Genomic DNA, 17421 nt, shown 5'->3' with positions numbered 1-17421 from the left:
CAACTAGTATTCTACTTTTGGCACTTATCTTTCTAACCCACCATATTCCTGCTTTCAACTCTTGGTTTTCATATTTCTTTAGTAATTTTCCCTATTTCTTCTTACTGTTTCCTATTTTTTTGTTTTTTTTTTTCTAGTTTGAGGTCAATTTTTCTGTTACGCTTTTCTTCAATCAATCATACATTTTCTATCAATAACACAATCATGTTTAAGAGCGTTGTCACATTTTTCATGCAGAAATCGAGAATTAGGCAGATTTCGAAATGATTTTAGTCATATAATTTATTGTTATAGCTTCTTTTGACTTATATCATCGTAATTATCATACGTTTTTACGGAATGTCTATTGACAAAATCTCGTTCAAATTGGATTTTTGCCTACGAAAACAGCGAATTTCGAAAGCCCGATTTCCAGGTAACTCGCGAAGGCACAACTTTGAACTAATATTACAACAAATTTATTTCTAAGTAAGAAGATAAAATGTATTCATTAGAATAAGCATACCATGAAGAAGAAAGTGTATTGAGAAAATTTTGATGTTTAATTCATTAAAATGCATTTATATCATGTCTAACATAGTCAAAATTCGAGTAAATTACTGCAAGAAAACAGGTCACATCTCATAATCTAAAAGTCATTTGGCAACATAAACTACTTTATACTTAAGAAGAAACATAGTACTATTATTGTGTGAAAAAGAAAAAATATCTATCTTCAATCTTCAAATGAAAAATTAATTTAAAAATACTATAAAATCGGGTGCATCAAATGGCATAAATCAGTCGTGCTTTGGCACTCGTAGACGCCGGGTCTATGTCAGTTGACTGCCCACTGACGTATATGCGTCACGCGTGATTTTTACGTAAATTGTAGTATGATTGAGTACTTTTGATCCGCAAGTATTTTTAATTTATTTGTTTAGGTAAATCGGACTTGTAATTTCTTTCTTTTCAAACTTTTTATTATTTTACTTACAGAATATGGGTAGAATAGACAAAAGATATTATTATGGTATCTGTTTGGTCAGGAAAAAATAAATGACTAATAAAAATTTTAACAGGGTGTCAAAACATTAGTCTATGCTATTGTGTTTCTACCAACATAAAATATATTCTTCCTTACTAATAAAAGTTGAATAGCGTCGGTATGGTCACACAATGCTTCGTCATGTTTTTCCGAAAGTTCAATTACTGACGACTGAATGAAAGAAATTGGTGCGTAACTATTCATCTGATATTAAACGTTTAGTAATAAAGGGGTAGGTCAGGTAAATGGCAAATCCACCAGCGGTCGCTCGATGACACTTAGACAAATAGTTTTATAAAATGTCAACTAAGTTGGTAAGGTATTTGTATTGTAGATACTTATACAAATGAACGTATAAAATGAGTTTATTTTTAAAAGTATAGGTACAGGGTGGAAACGATAAGTGATTTCACTTGATTTTTAATTATACAAGATATCGAGAAACTGTTTACTGTTCCTGTAAGTCCTTCATGAGCTCTTTAAAACAATAACAATAAATAGGTCAAAGGGGCCGTTCAAGTATTACGTAAGCACCAAGGGGGGGTGGGGGGGTCTCTGTTTTGCTTATTTTGGATGACATGGGGGGGTAGGGGGGTCTAGATGATGATTACGTCATCGTTAGTTATTTCATCATTGCAAACGTTGTGATAGGGATAGAGACATACTATTTTTGGTTTTACGAAGGTAATACGATAGAGATTAATACAAAGTAAAAAAAAAAAACACCGGTTATAGGGGCATTTTTTGGAGAAATTTATTAAATAACCAAAAAAACACGAATTTAAAAGCAGTTTTTTTTTATCAAAAATTTTATAAAAAAAAAAAAAACCGACTCCAAAAAACCTACACTAAAACGTAGAAAAATAATTACTAATTACCTACTTATTTATTAGGACGAATTATTAATATTTATGTAGGTATACCATGATTGATACTTCTGGAGTCGGTGCCAAGATTATGAAACATGTAAAGTTTGCCTGCACCGACTCCAAAAGTATCAATCATGGTATACCTACATAAATATTAATAATTCGTCCTAATAAATAAGTAGGTAATTAGTAATTATTTTTCTACGTTTTAGTGTAGGTTTTTTGGAGTCGGTTTTTTTTTTTTTTATAAAATTTTACTTATTTCTTGCTTTTTAGTTAACTAATTATTACCTTGATGTTAGCACTGAAGGTAAGCAGTACACTGAGACCAAAAAAAATTGGTTCATAATCAGCGGAGATATTGCGTATAAAAAAGTTCATCCCCAATTTTCCACCCTTGGGGGTGAAATATTTTCTTCAAATTCGCATGAAACCACCCTTTTGATAATACCTATTCAACAAAAAAATAATCGTTCAAATTGTCGATAAATATAGGTCTAGTTTCATCTTTTTTTATATGTACACTTTAACGTGACTCACACTGTATAAAAAACATTTATAACTAAAAATGTTTACGTAAGCATAGGGGAGGGTGCTTTGTGCTTTGTGCTTTGCTTACTTTTGATGACAATGGGGGCGGGGGGGTAAAAAATGGTAAGAAATCTGCTTACGTAATACTTGAACGGCCCCAAAGAATAAACTGGATCTATGCGAAAATTCAATGTTTCCGAATTTCATACTAAATGTATGCCGCCAGCCATATTATAAGTGTTATTTTTTTTAATTTAAATTTTTAATTGAGTAATATATAATAATCAAACAACAAACTCGTAAATTGCATTCTTATTTAAATTATTTACGGAAAACATGATTTTAGGTTTAACTTGCTACAATATCATCAAGAGATACTAATTAATAAATACTAAATAAACAGATAAAGGGGACGGCATTAAGGCACTCAGAATTCTCAGAAACCATTGATTTCGTGTTTGTTTGTAACTGTATTAAATGTATGAAAGCTGGAAATTTTTATTATTAATTTATTTTGAATAGATTCAGTTCGTTCTTAAACATATTATTGATGCCGTTTGCTAGGTCTCATGAAGCACTTTTTCAGTAAGTAACCATTTGTTCGACATCTTGTATACCTACTATAAGAAATATTCTAGTGAGATCACTTATCGATTATTTTCGTCATCCTTATTTGTATTAAATTTAATTAAAATACACTAAGGCTGAGATTCACCACCTAACTTTGACCCTAACTGACAATAACCGGTGTTTTATGTTAGACAGATTTTTGACATCCAAAATTTTGATGTCAATGTTAAAGTAAGACGGTGCAACACGGCCTAACAAATGTATCGTAGACAGTACTTTTAATTTTTTTCATAAATCTTTCTTTTCTTTGTAAAGCTATCTACAAGCTTTTATTTTCTTTGACATCTGGAGTTGTAAAATCTTGCAACTTAAAATTTACTTACTTCCCGTTTTCCCATTGAGCTGAAATTTTGCATGTCTACACAGGCATGCAAAATTTCGTTTCATTTCGCACTAAATAATTTAATTTACACGTGTTTTCATGTGATGGCCAAGGCAATATATTTATGTAAAACGTTAATGATTTCCTGGACTGGACTTGGTATTACATGGATCTCACAACTTTTTACCGTAGAACAACTGAGTAGTGAGACTTGGTTTTTTGACAAGTATTGTTTTTGTGATGGGTTTGTATTACAGAACGCATGTGTACCTTATGGGATAACTGTTTAAAAACACGATTAGATAAATTTTGCTCTATGGATAAAAATCTTAAAGTTACCTCTGATTTTTTAGCATTAAACGACCGTGGTTTATAATAATAAATTCTATAAAATCACAATGATATCAGTATTTACCTCTTTGATTTCCTGACGGTTTACGGTTTAAGAACTTTATTTCTCATAAGAATTAACAATAATTCACTTCCTGAGAAACATTTCAATTTAAATTATTTAAACATAATGAGTGTTTAAAATTGTTCCTGACTTGTTTAGATTTACAAAAACTAAATATTTATTATTAACTTTTAGATAATAATGTGAATGGCGCTTACGATGTTTAGTTACGAGCTCTTTGATGGACACAGATATTATAGATAACGTTTAAAAAATGGCACGCTCGTTTTCATACATTTCATTCTATTTATTTAACCTATCCATATTTATGTGCGGAAACGTCACAAAATCAGAATAAATTTTAATATTTCCATCCCGCATCATAAAAACTAAAAAGTCAAAAGTAAAATTTAAATAGTAAATATTTTTCATAAACAAGCTTTTGATGCTGTAAAAAGAATAAAATAAAACATAAATTCTTTCAAACCCATCAACTTATTACTTTACTCAATTTAAAGATTAAAAACTTGTCGCGGGATTTACTAGTGTAAAAAATACATTAATTACGTAACTTGATTTTGCTAAAAGTCTGATCTGAGAAAAAATCAAATAGGTAAATTATACATTATTTCTTTATTATTATGTATGATGTACTGTCTTAGGTACGATACAACTACGGATTAAGATCGTTTAGTCGACGCAGCGTTGAAATTGTACAGATAAATGCAGTTTGCGCACTCACTACGCGACGTCAAGCAATAAAAACCTTAAATTCGAACGCCAACTTTTTGCTACAACGCTCTTAACACGTTTGCTTACGCAGTTACGCACGTCCTACTTAATTTTATAACAAAATTACGAAATATGCACATATTTTGCAACTATACGAGTACTTACTCGTACTTACTCGTAGTTAGCAACCTACTTATCGCTGTAAATTCTTGCTTACTTACTTGATTTTGATGATAGTTAATTAAAATTTAAATTATAATGTCTGTATCATTCGTTAAAGTGTTTCAATAAATTCCATAATAAAAATGTTAATTAAGGATGTAAATCAAAATAAAACTAAACCCACCTTAAAACATTACAGGAGGTCAAACCAGAGAGCGGTCCGCAAAAAGTTTTACCCCAGCACTTTTACCCGTATAACTACGTGCCGAATTTTCCCTACAACGTGGAGTCGGGGGGGCCTCCTCCTGGCCCTTTGGAGGACAAGGGGAAGGAACCAGACCGTTCTAAGACTACCCCCAGCCCACTAGATAAGAGCAAGCAGCAGCGCCCTTCGGAAGGAAAGGACAACTCTGGCAGACCGAATGATAACCACCAGATTCTGAAGGAAAGCATCGAAATCAAGGCCCAGATGGGCTCGTATGCGTTTCAAAGGCCGTCGCATGCGAGAGAGGATGAATTGAGAAGGTAAGGTTATAAAAAAAAATTAAATAGAATATAACTCCTTCTTTTCATAGTCTATTTTAGTAACTGAGGTCACAATTTTAGTGTCAGAATTTACGAGCCATGGCCGGGTTTTTTGACATAATTATTTTATTTGTTAATTACAATGCTAGTTCGAGTGAGCTTCTTTGAGTTTTGAAATAAAATATTTCCAGAAAATTACAAATTCACACAAAATGTAAAACGGAAGACATAACTAATTATTGAGTTAAGGCTACGTGTTTTAATTGGTAATAATAACAAACTATAATATGCTTTTATTAGGTCATAATTCATAACCATTTTAATGAGTTTACAAACTTTGGGTCAGGTTATTCCGATTTTATGGCCAGCAGTGGATTGGACTAGTTTACTTTAAATTAATACAATCAATAAAATCTAAACCAGTTTATTTACAACGACACGACAATATTTATGGGTTTTAAAATAATAACCTTAATGTCAACTTGTATAAAAACTAGCATCAATTTCTAGACACTATAAAATTAGCAAACCAGAGTAATTTTACACGCAATTTGTTAAAAAAATAACAGAAGTTAAAGTAGTGTGTATTGATGATAAGCATTCTCACACATCCAGGAAATGCCTTAAGATGATCATATTTTACTAATAACATTTTATTAAAAAAATAATTGCGTAAGGTCACTCACTGATTGACTGACTCACTCATCACGAAATCTTAGAAACTATAAGTGCTAGGAGTCTCAAATTTTGCATGTGGTTCCTTTTAGAACGTAGGTGCTCACTAAGACGGGATTTTACATAAATCCTAAGGGGATAAAACGGGATCCACGCGTACGAAGTCGCGGGCGGCCGCTAGTAGAATAAGTCTTGAATGTTGACTTGTTATTAAGGCTGAGTTGCACCACCTAACTTTGACCGTAACTTTGACGATAACCGGCGCTTTTTGTATGGATTTTGTCAGATTTTTGACGTTTGTCAAAGTTAAAGTAAGATGGTGCAACCCAGCCTAAATGTTTTTTTTATGGTATCGGTTTTAGCAACTGAGTTCACAACTTTATTGTCAGAATTTATAATATAATTACTTATTATATTATACTCTTTGCTCCAGGTATTACATGACCCTAGAGCAGCGACGGAAAGAAGGCGCGGGTGACGGCAAGCCCCCCGGCCCGCCGCCGCAGGGGGGCGCGCCCCCCGGGGCCCCGCCGCGGGCCCCGCAGCACGCCCACAAGCCCCCCTCCAAAGACAAGGACGATAAGCATAAGGATGAGGTCAAGGTAAGCTTTAGAAAGAAATGAATTTAAAAAACTAGCAAAGATGATAACTCGGTCGAGTTAAATGCGCACCTGGCGGCCGTGACGTCACATCGATGCTCTGGTACGGAACGCACGCGTACAAACGGGTAAGTGGAAGGGAGAGTCGCATTCCAGCGTGGTGCGCAGTTACTCGATCGGATTGTAACTCATAACAGTAAGGACCGAACGCGAATAAATTGGTAAGTGGAAGGGAGAGTCCCATAGAAGAGCTTGTAACTCATAACAGTAAAACACAACATAGCACATTATGTTTCTTATGAATAAGCTCAAGCAGTGTAATTTTAAAATGGCGATACCCATTATAATAGGAACCTATCTTCAGTATATTCTCACTCTTCTTGGATGTCGTAAAAGGCGACATATTTGATGCCTGGTGTTCGCATAATTTGTCATGACTCCTCAACCCGACTGGTCTGGGGAGTGTAGGCTGAATCCTTCATTTGCTTGTAAATTAGAGAAGGTCCTTCTGCAGTGGAGACTTTAGTCCCCCCATGATGCTGATGAATTTGTTCTTGTTGCAGGTTAAACAAGAAGGCCAGAAGCCGACAACGGAGACTCAGGGCCCGCCGCCGCCTCCAACCTCCCAGTACTACCTACCTCCCTACATGCAGCCGCCCCACTACGGCGGTTTGCCGTTCGACACCGTCTACCGGCCGCCTTTGAGCCCCATGCTCGTAGGCGGCTTCGGCGGAGGCTGGACCGTGCCCCGGTATCACGCTCCTGAAGACTTATCCCGGCCTGGGGCGCCTGCGAAGTTGGAATTACTTCAAGGGCATGGGGGACAGTACTACGGGCCGCACGCGCCTCATAAGATTCATGAATTGCAAGAGCACGCTAAATCGCCGCAAGGAAAGCCGCCGCGGCCGGAGCCGCCGAAGGAGCCGCCGCGTTCGCCGCCGCCGCAAAGACACGTACACACGCATCATCATACGCATGTCGGGCTTGGATACCCGCTCTACCCGCCGCCTTACCCCGGTGAGACATAAAACTACTTAAATCGTTATTTTTCTTAGCGAATAGAGTCGCTTCTCAAACTTAATTTTAAATAAATCACTTGAAAAAATCGAACTGCCTAAGGCGAGACTCGACGAACCCACGACCTTCCGTTTGCCGGGCGACTACTCAACCTACAATTTTAAAATTCATAAAATAAATGAGACATGAACAGTTACTTATTCTGTGTGAAGCTTTCTGCATCAAAGGGCGCCTACAATGGGCCATGGCGTTTATGCTGACCCTAGAAAATCACAGTCAAGCGAGGGTAATAATTTTACTAATACCGTATCTAACCAAAGAACTAATAATTATATAGTGACTAATTGCCTAACTGAATTGATGATGTTCCCCCTTCCCTGATTGTTACAACTTGTATTTATCTCATTGAAAGAAATGTCTCATTAAAGTTGTCGATGTCTTGGGTGATTTGCATTGCAGTCATTAAGTGCAGTCCATTGCCCTTCAAGGGGAATGTCCATTAACGTATACCCGTTTTGTTCTCCAGTGCAACGCGAGAGGCGCTAATGAGTGACGTGTCCTTGGTTGCAGGCGCCCGATAGCACTCGGACAAGCGCTCGCCGCAGCCGGTGTAGGGCGCCGAAGTAATGGCGATTGTGTGTTGCAGCGGCTGCCGTGCTGGCCAGCACCCAGGCGGTCGTCAACTCCTTCCCCACGCCGCCCAAGTGAGCGCGCCCGGCGCCCTGAGGACCCCGCCCGCGCCCTGATTCCGGCCCTGGCGCCCTGAAGCCGGCCCTGGCGCCCTGAAGCCGGCCCTGGCGCCCTGAAGCCGGCCCTGTGCCCTGATGCCGGCTCGCGCCCTGCCGCCGGCCCTGCCGCGCCCGATGCTGGCATAGCTGGCACAGCGCTACCCAAGCGCACTGGCCCTGACCCACTCGGATGTGACTGTGAACTTAGTGCGAACTCAAAAGTGCCGTTTTCTCCTATCGAACTAATCTCTATGCCAGTAGCCATAATTTAAACACTGTGATCTCGCGTAACCCACGAATGTGTATGTGATGTGCGCTTTGAATGTTTAGAATGTGAACGGATAGTTACCTGAATTCTTTAGACGAGTGTTGTGTGCGGACTCCTACCTGGATGTTGTGTTGTCGGTGTTCCCGGATTCCCGGGCGTTCCCGGGCCGAGCGCGGGACTCTTGGCGCTCGCCCGTGTCCGTTTTGTTTTATATGTTCACTAGTGAAGCACAAACTAGATTTGTAAATATTAGTGTTATGTGTAAATTACTTTACGTCGTTAGCGCTCCGTAAGGATTTAATGTAATATAAACATCGAATTCTCTGATTCTCCATCTGGGCATTGTACTGAAGTTTGAAGCCCCCACTAAATTTAATATCATGCGAATACAGCCTAGTAAGATCTTTATTTATGAATACTGCATTCCACAAAGAAAGCAAGCGTACCTAGATTTTAAAGCTAAGATTAATTAATATTAAGCGAGTACTAGCGTAAGTTTAAAGGCGTCAATGTGATCATTACATGAGTCGTAGCGTGCACAAATCATACTCTGTCTCGATTATAGTGATGAATGACTTATTATATAAACCGTAGAGAGCATCCTATAGAGTCGTGGAGTGTGTGGGCATTGCTGTGCGTGTATGTCTGGCTTTTAATGATATATTAAATCTCATAGTCCGTATTCTCACATACAAGGGATTAGTGTTTCTCTACTTTCTTATACTGTGCGTATGCGTTCCACACACGGTCCGCCACTGAGGCATGTGTCACATTAGGCACATCGTATTTGACCCATTCCCAGCTGCTATTTTCATGCTTTAACCCTTTCACTGTATCAGTGGTGAGAATCTTGTGTGGTAACGTTTTACTATGATGTTTAAAATTTTTCTGGTCACCACAATTAGAATCAATTAAATCGGGATGACCACCATAATTATGCCTTTATACTAGTCAGTTATTGATTCTGAATCCAGAGTCGAGTGTACTAACTTAAAGGACGATAAGTTTTTGCCCGTAAAAAGTACAAGCATAGCATTTAGCTATCCGGTGGCCATGTGCTATATAAAGGTTAATCAAAACCCGATCTAGTTAATTCTATGTTACTGTTTACACTTTTATGTATAATGCATTTAGTCTCCCAGTTCGGGTCTGGGTATCTGGTGGTAGCCACAAATACCGAGCAATAGACAAACAGTACAGACCACAAAGAAGTAATTTTGTGGTGGTTGCAAATCGCGCTTCCCTAGTTATCTATGGTTTGTGGTTTCCACCGAATGCCTTCGGGTCCAGCTCAGTTTTGTACCGCCTAGTTGTTGATAATATTACGCGGTATATTGTTCGATACAGTCTTCCAAACGGTTGATTTGAATGTTTAGTAGTTATTGTGTTTGCATTTACTTCTCATGGTGGATGATGAAAATGAGGTGTCACAATGTGGTTTATTGTTAGAGTGAGAAACGAAGCGTCATGGATTGCATTTCTATTAGATGAACATTTATTAACACATTAGTAAACATACAAATATTATTGTAGTGTATAACGATATTATTTTCATGACATTTTAGTCAGTACGCACGTACCTGTTTCTTAATTCTTAACTAACAAATTTCGTATTAATAAGCGGGCCTAAATATTAGAACGTTTTGAAAAAAGCCAGTGAGTTGATTTTTATCAGCAATGTTCTTTCGAGACAAAACTACTTAAATACTTTCTCTAATGTACAAAATTGTAATCAGGGAAGATGTTTCTAATACTCAAAAAAGAACTATCTAAATGATGAATGGTCATGCGACTCATAAACATTTAACTGTACTATTGACCGTAATTCATGATGGAATTGATCTATCGTTCCATCATAAGCTGGTGCCGTGTAAGTCTGCCTTTAGAAACTTCTTCCGTGATTATAAAATGTCATAACTGTTAGTACTGTAGCACATTAGGTCACTGGCGTCGCTGCTGTATCACACACAGCTCTCACACAACGTGAATTTTAAAAGATCAGTACTTTTTCACTAAATGCAGTTTTAAGATCTTTTGAAGCTGTGTGCGATACGGCAGAACACGATGGAATCGAAAATCGTCTCAGAAATTGTTATTTTAAATTGAATTCTTGTGGCTCTAAAGATACCACAGTCGAGTGACATAATGTGCGGCAGTACAAAACAATGAGAAGTGTTAGAAGAGTAATAAAGCGATTGTATGAGTGTAACCCCGAGCATGCGCGGCGGAGTCACGTGATCTCAAAGCGCTGCGGACGCATAGACTGACTGAACGATTGATTTATCCGAGTGTCTATTCAGTACATGTTTCCATGTGTAAAGCCTGGTCCGTGAGCACCTAGAATCCCGTCCAATGACCCCAAGCGTCGCGACTGTGCGACGCGCGTCCGTAGTGAGTGTGCGAGCGCGACAGCAACATAATTACGTGCGAGCGACAAGGATGGGCAGCTTGGGGTCATTGGACGGGATTCTACGTGCTCACGGACCAGGCTTTAGTGTCAGCGATAAATATTCGTAGTTCATGCCAACCAAAGTAGCTAAGAAGTTCGCAACACGTCTTTATTACTATTGGAATAAGGTTGTGTTATCAACTTTTTGGCCACTTTGGGTGTCACGAACTATTTGACGCTGACTATGCCTAAAATTACGAAGGTTGATTTATGTTAGGCGATCTAACATACAATATGAATAATGCCGTCTTGTAAATACGATTTATGAGAATCGATCTAAAATAGATAATTGTACACACGATTAGTTTATATTTTTGTCGCCAACTGCCTACGGTTTGGCGTTATCGGTGTGCAGAGAGCTTAAGTTTGAACTAAACTCGAGAGTAATTGATAAGGATCTGTAATAAACTCTAATATCATTCCTTATCAAACCCCAAGCGGTCGCAGAAGGCTGCGGTATCAATTGTTTTTTATTGTCTCGCACGATTCGCGGATATTTGAAAAGAAATAAATGACCTAATGTCAATAGATGAAAAACATTATATTATTTTCATGAGATTTGACTGGTATACAAAACCAATTGTCAAATATTTTTTTACCTCTCGATGGAAGTTAGCTACTTTACGTTTTTTATATCTCACGCCAATGCGAGTATGAGGATAAAAATATAGCTTTTGTCGAAATCAAAACTAAAATATCGAACCGAGATAGGCTGAAAAAAATATAGTGCTAAATAATTAAACATGGTCACGTGTACTGAATAGAGTAGCAAGTGACGCGATAACGCGATATACGCTTTCATTAACTAGTGTCCATACCAGTGGCGACTGGTATGACACGTGGTCATTGTATTTATAATGTATCGATATATAATATGAACATTTGTGTATTTTTTTGATGTAACTAAAGCCAAGTTTGATTTTTCTTAGAAAAGAATTCGAGACGTTAAAAAAGGAATAATAAAGATAAATTATTTCTTAAAAAAATGAGTTTTATTTTAAAGTCCTTAATAGTAAGGTTAAATTATTGTCATGTGCAGATTATGCATGTAAATTGTGAGGTTGACTAGGAGGTAAAAGAATTTCATACATTGCGTACAAACAAGTATGGTAACTTACATTAAAATTACGCGCATCAAAAGAATTTGTGAAAAAAATTAAAGCTTAAAGTAAAATAAATTAATTACAATTGCAGAACTTATTTTTACTTAAATATTAACACAATACTGTCGCAGAAATGCCATTATCTTCACAATATCGGCATAACTTATTACGAAATTAAATGATAAAACTTATTGGCAATATAAAGTTATGTAATGTAAACAAAAAGTTAATAAACACAGGTAAATGGAGCATATAAAGCTTAAATTCATCAAAAGTATAATGTTTGCTTTGGTTTATTACATTTTATTGTTGGTAAAGAAACTTGTTTGTCATGATATTGAAATGTATTTAGAGATCATTTTTTATCAAGTTGTAGTTTGTTTGGAATTACCTCGATCGAAATTCATTATTAAGTACATCAATTTTTATACAAATATTTTTCAAAATTTTAAAGCCGAATCCCTACTCTAGTTAATTACAAAAATTGTTCTTTTATCTACATAGGCAAGTAAAAATGTTATATCTAAAATAATTTACTTATTAGCCGAACCACAATTAATTTACTATCGAGAAAAATTAATACCGCGAAATTTTATTTCATTTGTATCACAACCAATTTACAATCGTTATTACTTATTATTTCCAAAATCAATCTATATCGTCGGGTCTCAATTGCCTCTCCCCTTCGCTCAAGAATATTTGCAGGGCCTTGTATAGTAGGTATAAACCAAGCATTCTTCTTTCTTTCAGAGGTAAGGAGGCAGCCACGCCGTAATAGGTACCGCTTTTTAAATTTTTCAAGTTTTGAAGTCCTAATACATCTATCATGGAAGCTTCGTACGTGTAGGCCTCAGCTGGGATGACGTTTTGGAAGATGTGAAGGCAGATGACACCAACCTTGTCGGACCAAATGTCGAGGATCTTCTGAACTTTCTTGTCGGGAGACGAGGTGAAGTTCCGTTTCCAGAGGGTGAGAGCTTGGTATAAATGGGAGTAGGGCCGAGAACGTTTGCCTGGAATAGAAGAAATAGATTATGTAGTCTTTTTTGTGATTGAATCTAGGATTTGGCGACATATTAGATTTGTTATTAGCTGCAACCATAAGTTAGGGAAACTGTAAGGCTGACGGCAAACGAGTGTACTATCCTTAGCGTAATAAACAACGTAACGACGTTCAAGTTCCACCATATTTTGTGCCGTGAAATAGATTTTTTTTGTAGACTCAAAAAACGCGTTGTCGTTTGTTAATATTAAATTTTAACACAGGATCACCAGAGTTATCTTAGTCACTGATTTATTTTTGAAAAATCAAGTGCACTCAAGCCTGCAAGGTCAATCAAATACACAGTCGGTTTACACTAAGCGTAGCTCATCTGAGAATCGATTCTTTGAGAATTGATAAAACCTCTAGCCTCAGGACAAAACCTTTTTATTATTCATCATCATCATCATTTCAGCCACAGGACGTCCACTGCTGAACTTTTTATTATTGTTAAAACAAAATTACCTTTCCCGACGTAGAATATGGAGTTTATGAAGGTGCTCCACGAAACGTGGTGTGACTGCGCCGCCGCCTTAGCGGGCAGATTGTCTGTCACCCGCGGGTCCAGCAGCAAATACGTAAACGAGGTCTTAGCGGAGCCCTCGCGCCATTTGCGGAGCGGGTTGGCGAAGTCACCGCGAACTTTGTTCTCTATTTCTATGTACGGAGAGAGGTTTTTCGTCCAATCCTCTGAACGCAGAGACTTTTCTAGTTCTATGCTGTACGCTGCGGAATTGGTTTTGAGTTAGGTTTGGTTGGCATAAAAACACATAAAATACAGATTCTGTTTTTAATGTCTGGAGTAGGGCTTCCCAAATTGTTTGTTGGCCCTGGGGCTCTCGCTTTTTAATTTTGGCGTCGCAAAATTCTAATGGCGAATTCCCAAGGGCGTCACAGTAAGAAAAAGTTTGGAAAGTCCTGGGCCTACATTTAAAAATAACAATTTGTGAGCAGTTTGTAAGGTTCAGGTTCTTGTCCAAAGATCGCATTTATGAATGAACTTTATGGGTTGGCATATCCAATCCATCGCGACTTACAGTGTATAGAATTTACCTTTATTTAAAAGAGATTTTGTCAAAATTTCACTTGTTAATTTAAACTCTTTCAACACCATTGTAAAAATTTGTAAATAAAAATAATTACAAAATAAACAACATTGACATAAAAAATTTGGACATTGACAAACCTGATGGCCACAAAATACTTGTAAATGAAAAAGGTTCTATAAAATAAGTTTTTAAATAAAAAGGATATTGTATTTGTTACTTATTGTCTGTAGAGAGAAGTGACCGAAACGGGAGACCACAAAGTACTTTTCGGGAGACTGTGACGGTTCCATATTATGTCATTGTCTCGCTCGCAAATTGATGCCTTTAAAACAATAAACTGCTTAATAAAAACAAGTAACGGTCGCGGTCTCCCGTCTCGGTCGCTTCTCTCGTGGTGCAACCTCAGGTGCAAGTAAGAGAGTAAATTATACTCATCTGTAGTGATAACAATAAAGATAAATTAACTTTTACTTACTTTTACCCTGGTTTGTCTGAAGAATGGGATTCTTCTTTAAAGCTTGTAGTTTCTTCAGGTACAATGTTCTAGTGGAATCCTGTATAGGTCCCGGCCTGAAGCCACGCTTCACCAGCTCCTCTCGGAGTGTGTTGTTGTCATACTGGACCGATGAAGGGAGGGATGAGGCCACGGACTGTATCGTTTGGTCCGGACTGTTCAAGTCTGTTCCCTCTTCTATTGGAAGCCTGTGTAGTTAAATTATGTTTTAGCAGTTTTAGCCAATAAGCATACTCGTAATAGTTGTCTAAAAATTATTTGTTTAAAGAAAAACCACCAATCCATTGGCTCATCAATATCCATCGGCTCAACTATTCAATAAATTATACATTTAAATATTTGAGTGTTGAGGTCATTTCACTAAATATTAAATTTGTTTCATATCAATCACCGTATACCAACACAATATCAGTGTTTTGATAAAAATTGCTTATAATTATCACTATCTAATCTATTCTGTTGTAAATAATATTAATCACAATACAGCTTTATTGAGTTGGTCATAGGTTGTATGATATAATAAAATGAAATTTCTATTTTTTTTTTATAGAAGAAATATAATGTTAGTTCTCGATAGTAACAGTTATACTTACACAATTGACGATACAAGCAATCTTTTCTCAATCAAAACCACATTTTCATCTTTATCTTCGTACTTGTATTCCTCTTGCATGTTCCCTATCACTATACTGCCTCCGGAATAGTTGCTGCTAACTCCACTGCTAGCGGAAGACCTTCTTGTATTCATAGCATTGACATCTGTCACTGATGATATGTTGCTCAGACGGAATTCATTACTCTTATTCTGGACAACCACCAACGCCTTGTCCAAGTCAACTTTGGATGTGTCACTAGACAGCAATGACTTGGAACTATCCAACGTCAAAATATGTTTCATATCAGAACTTAAAGAAGACAAACAATTCTTCTTACAGGACCTCAAATTACTTTTAGATTTGTAATTCTTATGCATAATACTGTTGGGAGACCCAGGCAAGGAGAAGTTCTCGTATATGCTTACTCTGCCTTTTAAATCCGAACTGCTATTACTTTGGCTGCACTGGCAATTGGTTTGGTCCAGCGTTAATTCTAACTTCTTAACTCCACTTATTTCTACTTCGTAAGGTACATTTTTCGTCAAGCATGTCTTAAAACTACTGTTGGTTTCATCCAACTCAGGATGGGTTGACATTCTATTATTATTACTGAGATCACAAGTGGTGTTTTTGGTGAAATCTGAACTTTTCCAAGGAACCGATTCATTTTCTAACAGGTACGTATCACCCAATATCGTTGGGTAAAGTTTATTGATGACAAGACTGTTTTTCTCACACCAGTCTCGTACCATTTCTGATTTTCTGGGCATTGTACGATCAAACAAGTTGTTATTTTCGATTGGTTCATATTCTGCAACCATTTGGTTTGTTGTCACTAACACTTTTTCTGAAATATTTACCAAAATCGTTAATCAACAAGGAAAATTATTACAAACTAATTCAAGGTCTTTTTATGAATGATAAGCTAAATATCAAAACATATTAAAAAATAATAAGTACCTACCTAAATCTAATGTATATGCACACGAGGAACCAAAACTATCGTCAACCTGGTCCACCACATTGTGGAGGTAGTCGTATACCTCCCATTGCTGTTCTCGCACAGCATAGTCAAATGCTGTGAGTCCATCAAGATCACAGCGTGATGGGTCACCTCCGCATCCAATCAGGAGCTTTAGGTTGTCCACGCGGCCCCATATAGCCGCTATGTGGACTGGAGTCACTCCATCGTCATTGCTGTAGATAATAAGAAAAGAAATTAAACTTTAGTGGTCAGTAGTGACAATATTAGATGGCAAGATCTTCAAATTTTAAGTCTCTTCCCTTGGTGTAATCGTTTACATTTATCTCCTTCAGTCAGTCGTATAGGTCACTACAGCTTATGTAATTAATAATAGATAGATTTAATAAATAATAATCTTACCACAAATTGGGATCTCCTCCATACTTCAAAAGTAACTCCGTGCACTGCTTGGACTTTTCCAATGGGTCAATACCTACTGCCAAGTGGAGAACACTGATACCTTTGCAAGGTAACACTCCGTTTATGGACACCTGGATATCTCGGAGGTAAGCTTCTACAGAGCTGGAATGGATAAAAGGTAGACAAATTAATATTAGACACAAACATTGCACAACTGTTGTAATAATTGCACTTGATGTCAAATACTTTCACTTTTCAGCTTAAATGGGTCTGGATTTGGTAAAAAGTGAATATAATTTAGTTTTTATCGTTGTATGGATCTATCTTGTGCAATATTCTAGCATGATTCTAGCGTTATAGGTACATCAATTTATGAAAATAAAATACAACTCAAAAATTTAACGCCACAGGGGGCCCGACTGCAGTTTATTACATTATTTGCAGTTGTTAATGATTTAATTAGCTGTGAATACATACCTTACATCTCCACATTGTATTAAATCGTACAATTTAAACAATTCTCTATACGTTGTGCCCATGATTTTGATCAAAATTAGTCACCCAGATTCGCTATGTTGCGATATCATTTCCTGTAGGGCACGGCCCGTTTGATTTCACTTCTATTTATAACTTTTACACATTCAATCAATAAATTCACCACTAATAAATAAAAACACCGTTTTTAAAGGAAAATCGCTAATTTCCTCACATTTTCGTTTGTTTTTTTTAGAATTTTTTGAACTAACGTCACATTTTGCATCTTTGTTTACGTTTGTTAGGAATGTTGCGTTCCGTTTCACGCGGA

At 36.9% G+C, this 17421-nt stretch overlaps 2 protein-coding genes and 1 long non-coding RNA gene across 3 annotated transcripts in view; 2 read left to right on the top strand and 1 right to left on the bottom strand.

Annotated features, from left to right (window-relative positions):
* Positions 1 to 8222, top strand: part of LOC135080252 (zinc finger protein 608-like) — a 126217-nt gene extending 117995 nt beyond the window's left edge. The window contains exons 9-12 of the mRNA XM_063974937.1: positions 4867 to 5192; positions 6301 to 6469; positions 7030 to 7483; positions 8130 to 8222. Coding sequence (XP_063831007.1) covers positions 4867 to 5192; positions 6301 to 6469; positions 7030 to 7483; positions 8130 to 8191 — 1011 coding nt within the window. The 3' untranslated portion in view covers positions 8192 to 8222. The remainder of the gene's footprint in view (positions 1 to 4866; positions 5193 to 6300; positions 6470 to 7029; positions 7484 to 8129) is intronic.
* Positions 8223 to 8349: 127 nt separating this feature from the next.
* On the top strand, positions 8350 to 12106 carry LOC135080067 (uncharacterized). Its single transcript, XR_010258942.1, has 2 exons — positions 8350 to 10792; positions 10968 to 12106. It is a non-coding gene; the product is annotated as an uncharacterized LOC135080067 (long non-coding RNA).
* Positions 11909 to 17421, bottom strand: LOC135080066 (uncharacterized). The gene is made up of 7 exons (XM_063974743.1): positions 17094 to 17421; positions 16617 to 16778; positions 16197 to 16429; positions 15230 to 16079; positions 14598 to 14824; positions 13539 to 13799; positions 11909 to 13044 (listed from the first exon to the last, which is right to left on the bottom strand). Exons 1-7 carry the CDS (start codon positions 17153 to 17155, stop codon positions 12680 to 12682), a joined length of 2160 nt encoding a protein of 719 aa, XP_063830813.1. The 5' UTR covers positions 17156 to 17421; the 3' UTR covers positions 11909 to 12679.

The sequence above is a fragment of the Ostrinia nubilalis genome, chromosome 17 (genome assembly GCF_963855985.1).
Source record: "Ostrinia nubilalis chromosome 17, ilOstNubi1.1, whole genome shotgun sequence".
NCBI lineage: Eukaryota > Metazoa > Arthropoda > Insecta > Lepidoptera > Crambidae > Ostrinia > Ostrinia nubilalis.
Note: the sequence above shows the minus strand (reverse complement) of the source record. Positions and strands in the feature narration are given on the sequence as shown.

Coding starts and splice junctions, on each gene's coding strand:
- LOC135080066 (XM_063974743.1), bottom strand. CDS start 17,155: ATGGGCACAACGTATAGAGAATTGTTTAAATTGTACGATTTAATACAA. Junction 16,430..16,616: donor GGAGGAGATCCCAATTTGTG/GTAAGATTATTA, acceptor TATTATCTACAG/CAATGACGATGGAGTGACTC. Junction 13,045..13,538: donor CATATTCTACGTCGGGAAAG/GTAATTTTGTTT, acceptor CTTCTATTCCAG/GCAAACGTTCTCGGCCCTAC.